General features: G+C 41.4%; 1 protein-coding gene across 3 annotated transcripts; it reads left to right on the top strand.

The window, feature by feature from the left end:
• The first annotated feature begins 2188 nt into the window (after positions 1-2188).
• Positions 2189-9323, top strand: dhx32b (DEAH (Asp-Glu-Ala-His) box polypeptide 32b). 3 transcript variants are annotated; one of them, XR_001167574.2, is made up of 12 exons: positions 2189-2611; positions 2745-2938; positions 3525-3900; positions 4015-4251; positions 4715-4808; positions 4893-5042; positions 5748-5939; positions 6038-6178; positions 6941-7131; positions 8154-8344; positions 8445-8759; positions 8928-9051. XR_001167574.2 is itself a non-coding variant. In XM_012919269.2 (11 exons), exons 1-11 carry the CDS (start codon positions 2330-2332, stop codon positions 9100-9102), a joined length of 2223 nt encoding a protein of 740 aa, XP_012774723.2. In that variant the 5' UTR covers positions 2189-2329; the 3' UTR covers positions 9103-9323. The 3 variants fall into 3 exon arrangements, 2 of the variants coding, with proteins under 2 accessions (XP_012774723.2, XP_012774724.2); XM_012919269.2 differs by lacking the exon at positions 8445-8759 and having other exon boundaries at positions 8928-9323; XM_012919270.2 differs by having other exon boundaries at positions 8445-9051.
• Positions 9324-9552: the final 229 nt, after the last annotated feature.

The raw sequence follows: 9552 nt of genomic DNA, 5'->3' as shown, positions 1-9552 counted from the left end.
GATTCTGAACGTGTACAAGACTGTGAGTGAACTGCTTTCAGAAAGGTCTGTTTTTATTTATTATGCCCTGCTTTCAATACTAATTAAAAACTACTAAAACTAAACATTTTCAACATTGAAAGCTAAAATTAAACTTTTTTTATTATTCATTATGATTTTTAAAAAGATTGAAAAAACTCTGGAGGTAACAAGCGGTTATTTGAGTTGCTCTTGTTGTCATTTGGACCTCAACGCAAACAAAATATATTTTCTCTTTTCCGCACCATTGTGTGGGAAACTCCTAGTAAATCATCGATTTCTGGAATACTCAGGCCGGCACTAAAAAGCATCACCTTTCTGATGCTCAGTGTAAATTTCGGGAGGTCATTTTTACCATATCTGCATACCTAAATGCACTGAGTTGTTGCCATGCGATTCACTGATTAGATATCTGCATTAGAGAACCCTTGAACAGGTGAACCAATAAAGTGTCTGAATATATTACTCTGATGAAAGCAGCAAATATGAAAAGAAAGACATCAAATGTCCTTTCTTTTATTTTTTGTTCTATTAAGCAGAAATCTGTTAGCAGGGTTTCTTTGTGTCACTTAAAGGAGCGAGACTGAGCTATGGCTCATTTTCTCAGTGACGTCTTTTATGCAGGTCCTTTCAGGTACCTCATGAAGTCCTGCACTGCTTCAGCAGTTGATCTTAGTTGTTCAACAGTGCCACCTGCTGGAAAACATGGCTCATTACAACAACTGCAGCGCCGCCCTCTCTGGGGTTCAGCTCGTTATCTTGCCATAATGTGCTCGAACTACAGGCTGAAGTTGATTAAAGGTCAGCTCCCCCAGCACTTGTTAACACCACTAGCACTGGAAAAGCACACAAAAACAGGAAAACCTCAGAGATCTAAGCTGCCCTTAAATCATCATATAATCAACATCAGAGTCTAGACCCAGAAAGGTTGGACATCTACTTCTATCGCCACTCCATGCTGTCAGATTTTCATACTAAGCCTTAAATGTCTCAGTGGATATGGGCTGAGTCAGTTTGCCACAGAATCTTTTGTCACCTACAAACAGACATAAATTCATATTAACTACTTACATTCAGGGTCCAGCCAGAACCTCATAAATCAGAAACAGAACTTAAGCACAAATAGTTCTGCATTCACTTCAGGGCAGTGATTTATATAGAAATATAACCATAATACAACCAATTCAGTTGAGTCCCGTGTTCCAAAAATAATCTTTTTCAGGTAAGTTGACACATCAGTGCAGACCGTTGCTCCAAACTGACTCTCTGCCTTTATAAATTAGAGGGCAGTTATTTACAACCCTTTCCCAACCTGCCAGAGACTGTAAGTCAGTCTGCTTTGAGACTGGCAACCCCTGCAATCTCTAAAGTAGTTGCCTACAGTGGTCACAGGAACTAATTGCAATCGGTCACCAAATGCGAAACAGTTCACACAAATCACTGGACATCAAGGTTATTTCCTGGTTCCTGGTAGCTCCTCAAATTTCCTTTTTTGTCTGATATATAAATTTGTTTTCTTTTAATTTGAAAAGTTTGGACCTATTTAAATGCTGACTGCAGTGTTGATCTTTGTAGAAATGTCATTTCATGTATGTAAAATGTAGCTAAAATAATTAGATGTGGTTTATTAAAGATTTTTTTCAGTTGATTGGTTGGTTGCCTTTCAAGAAGTTAAAGATTAAAGCCAAATGACAAATAGCAGTGATCCAAATCATTAGACCCATATTTCAAAGATCTTTTTTAACATTTTATCTTAATAATTTGTAGTGCTTTTCCTTACAGTTAGTGCAGTTTTAACAATATGAGACAGTAGATTTGACAGAAGTAGGGCTGACTGCTTACGGTTCTTCATTTGATGGCACTTTTGTTCATTTAATTTGAGTAGGATGACCACTGATGAAATCAATTTCTAAATTACACCACAGTTGATAAATAAATGCATTTTAAACTGTGCACAAGTTGTGATCTTTGTGTCGCAGCCAGATTTCATTGTAAACACCAGACCACTCTGAATCTCTGCCCACAGATCTGTGTGTGTGTGTGTGTGTGTGTGTGTGTGTGTGTGTGTGTGTGTGTGTGTGTGTGTGTGTGTGTGTGTGTGTGTGTCATCTGTTGGTGTCCGCACTTCTGTGAGATTAGTGGCCACATGACAACACTGGGCTGGCCGCCTGGTGAGCCTTTCATTTGGCTTCACTTGCGGAGGCGGGCTGAGTGCTGTCCAACAGTTTACTGAGAGCTGGAGACCTACAAACTCAATTTCTGTGGCTCTGTAAATGAAGTGTAAACCTGACAGACCCGGAGCCTAGTTGTGATGGCGCAGGACGTTACAACTTTAACTGGAGCGGACTATTTAGAGGGGAAATCACCCTGTTGTTCAGACACAGGAGCTTTGAACGAAGGAGACAAAGAATATGACGACATCTTGGAGCTTAATCAGTTTGATGGACTGCCTCATTCCTCCAGGTTTTACAAACTGCTGAAAGAAAGGAAGGAACTGCCAGTGTGGAAAGCAAAGTGTGAATTCATGGACACTTTGGCCAAAGAACAGTTTGTTGTTGTCAGTGGCTCTGCCAAAACTGGAAGGAGCTCTCAAGTGAGTACTGTGGGGTATTCAACACTTCAGCACTGGATGGTTTTTCTTTTTTTTACAGCAAGACATTTAAGTCATTTTTCTGGAAGCATCTGTAATGTAAGCAATTTGTCTTGTTGATCTTACTCTGAAACAGATACCTCAGTGGTGTGCTGAATTCTGCCTGTCAGTCCAGTTCCAGCACGGCATGGTGGTTTGTACCCAGATACATGCACAACAGGCTGTAGATCTCGCCCTCAGAGTGGCTGACGAGATGGATGTCAACATCGGTCACGAAGTTGGGTACAGCATCCCTCTTGAAAGTTGCTGCACTACTGACACAGTCCTCAGGTGTGGTACAGCAGCACTTCCTACGTTTCCCACTTTATACATCCAATGTTTCTTTCTCAGAGTCTTTCTCTCAGCATGGCGGCTATAGTAATGCACGGTCATGACACACAAAGCTAAATCACCCCGCCTTTTCTTCTTCTCAAAGGGGAGGTGAACAAAAGGCTTGAGAGGCTCTTTTCAGCAGTTCGTCCACAGCTGCCCGACTCCCTGTCTCCCCGTCTCCCCATATGTCACACTCCCTCATGTGGGTCCCTCATAGGTTAGCCAGGAAACAATGAAACTAAGCACATTAAGGGGAGGGAGACAAGATAAACAGGCACCCGGCAAGGATCCCCCTTCTCAGACTAATTATTAGAGTAAATTACACTAATGGCAGCAAAGCTGAAGTGTAGACAAAGTGTTTTTCATTAAGTTGCCACCTTCAGGGATGCTGAATGGATTTTCTTTTAACATACTGGTTTAAGCATGCAGGCTTACATTATAGAAAAGATTAATTTCATGCTATATCAAAATAGATACAGTGTGCCTGTGCGTACATTTACTTGCTCTTTCCTAATGTCAAGCATCATTTTATGGCCTTTTAAAGATACTGCACGGATGACATGCTTCTGAGGGAGATGATGTCAGACCCTTTGCTCGCACACTACGGTGTTGTGGTCGTGGATCAGGCCCACCAGAGGACTGTAGCCACTGATGTTCTCCTGGGTCTGCTGAAGGACATTGTCCTGCAGAGGCCAGAGCTCCGTGTGGTCCTCCTTACAGCTTTCCCACCCAGCCCCAAGCACCTGGCCCACTTTATCGGGTCGGCAGCGCGTTTGATTCACCTGGAGACCCCGGGTGCAGGGGAGGTGGTGTACAGCAGCACAGACGACGGCTATTTCTGCTCTGCTCTCCGTCTCGTGCTGGAGATCCATCGCTCCAGAGAGAAGGGGGATGTGGTTGTGTTTTTGGTGACAACGCAGGTAAAAAAAAACCCAAAAAAACCCCAAAAACATCACCGCATGACCAGTAGATTCAGAAGCCTGAAACTAATGCACGTCTTTCTCTGATTTTCCTTTTTGTTAACTCTCTACCAGGAGATAGATCTGGCCCACAACATCCTGTCCCACGAGAGGAAGAGCTTACCCATCGATCTGGGTGAGCTACTGCCAATAGCTGTGCACCCTGGGCAGCCTGGGAGTCTGCCTGTCCTGGGGGAAGAGGAAACCAGCCAGACCCGCCGAGTGTTCCTCAGTTCAAGCCCAAATGAGGACTTTTTCTGGCCTGTTAGCTCGATAAGCTTTGTTATTGATGCCGGGCTTGAGAAAAGATATGTAAGTTGGTTGTTATTTGCATTATTTAAATCAGCACTTACATGAAGGCTGATTTCCAGGGTTAAAAATTACATCGCTGATGCAGAGACCCAGTTGCTGATTAATTAGAGAGTTTCATGTGTTGAAAAAGCAGAGATTTGAATGCATTGTATGGGACTTCCTATGCAGAAAGAAAATGAGAGAAAAACCGATATTCTGAAGTCTCACAAAAAAATGTTAAAGCTTAAGCTTTGGTCTGGAAAACAAGGTACATCTTATATTATAGCACAACACAATAGAGACAATAAGTCAAGTTTTAATTTTAGCCTCTTGTCAGTGTTATGTAAAGATAACAATTTAAATCATCAGTCTTTCTCAAATTATTTTCTAGATATTTCTGTGTTATTTGGGGTGAAAATATTTGCCATCAAAATGTAGCTTAGTTAACGTAAATCAAGGTTAACAGCCCGCTGTGCTGTTGTAGGTCTACAACCCCAGGATCAGAACAAACTCAGTCATCATTCAGCGTATCAGCACCGGTCAAACCGAGAGTCGAAGGCAACTGGCAGGTCCGGCAGGTGAGAAGTTAAAATGCTACAAAATCTGTGGCTGCTACTTCACTGCAGCTGTCCCATCTAAAAAATGATGTTTGCTTCCTGTAGGCAAGTGTTTCCGTCTCTATCCAACGGATAGACAACTTCCTACTCAGATACGCCCGCATATTGTGGAGTCTGACATCACATCCACTGTGCTGTTCTTGAAAAGGATGGAGATCGCCGGACTGGGTCACTGCGAATTCATAGACAGACCAGGTGAGATCTGCATAAAATCACTGTAGAAAAACTGATTTTTGTCTGAACCATTGTTCCCTAACTTAATTAAAAATCCGGTTCATTCAGTTCTTTGCCTTTTGTTCCAGCACACAGGAACTTTTTGTATTGGAGGGCAGTGAGCCGTGCTTCAGCTAAACTGACAGCTCCTGTTCTGCGTGCATCCTTTTAGAGCTGACCTGCTTTCGTTTGCTTTTGTTCCCCCGGATTTATTCACCCCCACAAACACACAAACACACAGACACTGAGCCTCACATTAGCTGATTAGAGCACAGACATGGCGGAGTTGGTATGAAGGACAACACAAGATAATAGACAGCTGTGGTTTCATAATTTTTCCCTTCCTCTCATTTTGTCTTGAGGTCTGTGTTTGTATTTCTATAGGGGAAAAAACGCATTTGTTTAAAAAAGAAAATAAAAAATAAATAAACAGCTTTATTTTGCATAGTGATACATGGCAGATGTTGGTGAGGATTATAAAATCCTAATCTGCTGCTGCCCATTCACTCCAAGCATTCCCACTGGGGTGCCAGTCCACTGTGGGGGGCTGTCCTGGTGCTTTGGATTACTATTTGGACGGCATGAAAAAATGGCACACAACACTTTTACTCAACATGTATTTCAATGTAATTAATTATCTCATATGTTTTTTTTATGGTGCTTAATCCAAAACCCTGTCCAACCCAGATCCTGCAGGCCTCATGCAGGCTTTGGAGGAGCTCGACTACCTAGCAGCTCTGGATAATGACGGCAACCTGTCTGAGATGGGCATCATCATGTCTGAGTTCTCATTGGAGCCACAGATGGCAAAGACCGTGCTCGCCTCCTGTGAGTTTGACTGCGTCAGCGAAGTGGTCATCATTGCTGCTATGCTATCAGGTAATGTGACTGTGTGGCTGTTTAGCACAAATATGCTATAAAGAGTCATGTAGATCTACAAAACCGTGCTTTGCTTTTTTTTTTTTGGATTCTTTTAGCGCCATCTTGCTTCATGGTTCCTTCTGTGGAGCTGAAACCAGAGGCGACCCAGTGCTATATGAAGTTCCAGCACCCAGAGGGAGACCACTTCACCCTGATTAATATCTACAAGGCCTTTAAACAGTGCCAGCAGGATCCATGTGAGTGAGCAGAGCATCGCCACGCACAATCTCATAATGTTTATACCAGTGATAAGTTTCCTACAGTTTAGACCAACGGTGTCAAACATAAGGTCCAGGGGCCAAAATCAGCTCGCCAAAGATTCCATTCTGGCCCACTGAACATTCTTGGAGCATGTGAGGAAGGACATGAATTTTAGACTTTTTATTGCATTTATATAAGTTTTACAGCTTTTCCTACATGGCAGTTTATACAACACTAAAGTAAATAAGTAACAGATAAACAAATAAATAACAGAAAGATCCTGGTGTTTTTACCATCTACTATAGAAATTTGGGATTTTTACAGTGGGTTCACAGTAAAAGTTATGAATAATATAAAATATAAAATTATAAAAAGTTATAAAAATGTAAAACACAGCTTTCTATTAGACTGTAAAATGAGCTGGCATGTTTTTTCTGTAATATTACACATTTATTTCTTACAATTACATTTTTTTAATCAAGTAGAAAAAGTGAGATTTATTTTTGAAACTGCACTTCTTTTTCTTATATTAAAATATCGCGGGGATTAAATGTGTAGTTAAACTTTTTTACACTGACAGAAAGAGGTGTTTCACTGGTTTGGCCCATTTAACATCAAAGTGGGCTGAACCACAGTGTAAGATGAGCTCGACTTCCCTGGTTTAGACAGTAGGCAGAAAAACTAAACACATGGCAGTTTTAAGAGTTTAATTACTGCCACCGATTCAGTAATTCAAACCCATCTTCCTGTTTTGTCAGACTGTAATATAGAGAAGTGGTGTCAAGACTTCTATCTGGACCACAATGCTTTGCTGATGGCCGACGGGATTCGCAGTGAGCTCACCGACACCCTGAAGAGGATCGAGCTGCCCATTTCAGTGCCCGCCTTTGGTTCCCGAAGTAACGCGGTCAACATTAAGAGAGCCCTCTTAGCGGGTTTCTTCATGCAGGTCAGAAAATGTAATTTATTAGCGTCCATCCTCCCATTTTCATTACTGCTTTTCAGAGTCAAGGTCACAAGGCAGGTAGGGAGAATCCTGCACCCATCCATGCACACGGCCATATTGGAATAAACTGTTAAGTTAGAAATCCTGTTTTCTTGTTGTTGTTTTTTATTCCAGCCCAGAAAGCACAGCAACTGTATTCGATCTGCAGTGAGAATTTAAATACTCTGCTTACAACAAACACCCACAGTCCTTCTAAAGACTCTTAAAAACATTAAACTCTCCTGAGTGGAACTAATGGCAGCATTATGAAGGGTGTTTTAATCATGTGTAATTTCACTCAGAGTTTAGTCTCCATAATTAACGGTCAAAGAATGGGGCCCATTTCGAATATTAATGCATTTCCATTTATTTAGCATGTAGGTGATTAAAGACATGCTGAATAATTTATGACTAATTTAAACAATCAAAGCTGACAAACATTATCATTATATTATTTAGCCCCAACAGCTTTACCACCATGTTGCCTTCAGCTTTGAATACAGATTTTGACTGATTAATTAAAGACTTCACTGGTTTGCATCTTCGCTTCTTTGCACACTAACTTCAGTTATTGAACTTAGCTGTATTTATATTTTAATTCTAACCACACACTTCAGTTGCGTTCATCACGTCGCTTTGGCTCGAGCTCACATTTCAGCTTCTGTCAATCTTAACACCTCATCAGACTCTTTAAACACCACGTATTTTGTGCTCTCAGAGTCTACCTCTCAGCCGACACTTCTACTCCTTTCGGAACTTGCACTTGTTTAACTCCTCGTCTTTAAATTTGACTTCACTCACTGCTTATTTAACCTCCCCTTCCCTTTCAACTTATTTCCATATTTGCATATAGACTGCCAGATTGTGAGTGTGAATTCAGCTTTTTTGTGTGTCATTTACTATGGTTTTTATTTTTAAAAACTGTATTATTTAAAGGTAAAAATGACAAGTATGAAATCACATCCTGCACCAACTCTTTTTCCCAGGTGGCACGTGATGTGGATGGATCTGGGAACTACTTTATTATAACCCACAAGCACATAGCGCAGATCCATCCTCTGTCTGGCTACGGAGCCAAGAGTCCCAAGCTGGGCCTGCCTGAGTGGGTGTTGTTCCACGAACACTCCTTTTCAGAGGACAACTGCCTCCGCACCGTAACCCACATAACACCACAGGAGTAAGTCTCAGCCTTGTTTCCATTTCCTTCCTTTAACATTTTCATTTGTTGACTTCTTTAACATTTGCATAAATGACTAGATGCAGTTTTTTTTTTTTAGACCACCCTTCTGAGGGAGGCTTAAATGTAATCAGATGGACACATTCCCCTTCCCCTTTGAACCGTATGTATTTAAAGGCCTAGTTCAGCTCAGACTGGTCATGCTGGTTGTGGAGGGAGGTCCTATAATCCTGCTTTCTAAGTATCTGCTAGTTGAAGAAGGGATTATGGATTGCACAGATCTCTAAGAATGTGGAGCTGCAGCTTAATGGAGGGAGAGAAAGCTCTATAGCCTTTCTCATGCTGTCTTACGTTTCACATCCCGAGCATGTGCAAATCCGTTCACTGTAGCTCGAATATGAGGAGCAGACACAGCGTAAGTCTTCTTTCCAACAAAGGCGTGTGCCGCTCAGCACTAAATGAGATCGAAAACAGCTTTGCAAATTGAAATTAAGTTTGCATTAGTTAAATTCATCACAAATTAGAAGGTCTACAGTTGTTTTTTTCGGTGCACAGAACACTAAAATATTCTCTCCTTCGTTAGGTTCATTCAGATGGCACCACAGTACTTTTTCTACAACTTACCATCGAGTGAGAGCAAAGACATCCTGCAAAACATTTTGAACCACGGGGCTTCTCAGTACCAAGAAGAGAAACCACCAGCAACACAAAAGGAATCCCATGAGGATCAGACTTCTGACCGCTGTGTTATACAGTGACTGATGGAGCCACTGTTTCAAGTTATTGGGACTTTTTGCACAATATAGTACAGAAAGAGACTGGATCATCAAGTAAAGAATCCTATAATTGTATTACTTTTTTGTGGCACAGTTACTGTGCCCTAACCCCCAATCCCAATATAGTCTTTGTATGTTATATTTGAATAGCTATAAAAAATGAACTAATATATGAAATAAAAATATTGCTCTTTTTAAGCCCATATTATTCGCATTTATACGTGTTCAAGATTTTTTACATTGTCATCGAGTCCTTTAAAGATTTTCTGACTTCCCTTCCTCCTCATCTCTCTTCAGCCATCAGACAGATAGCACTGTGTCCCCGGCCTGATTAATGAGTTGCAGTAGCAGTCTGGACATGTCTGCAGCTCCATCTGGTGTGAATATAGCTGACACCAGAGGGCTGACCCAGTTCACTGACACCACAGTGAA

The sequence above is a fragment of the Maylandia zebra genome, linkage group LG13 (genome assembly GCF_041146795.1).
Source record: "Maylandia zebra isolate NMK-2024a linkage group LG13, Mzebra_GT3a, whole genome shotgun sequence".
Lineage (NCBI taxonomy): Eukaryota > Metazoa > Chordata > Actinopteri > Cichliformes > Cichlidae > Maylandia > Maylandia zebra.
Note: the sequence above shows the minus strand (reverse complement) of the source record. Positions and strands in the feature narration are given on the sequence as shown.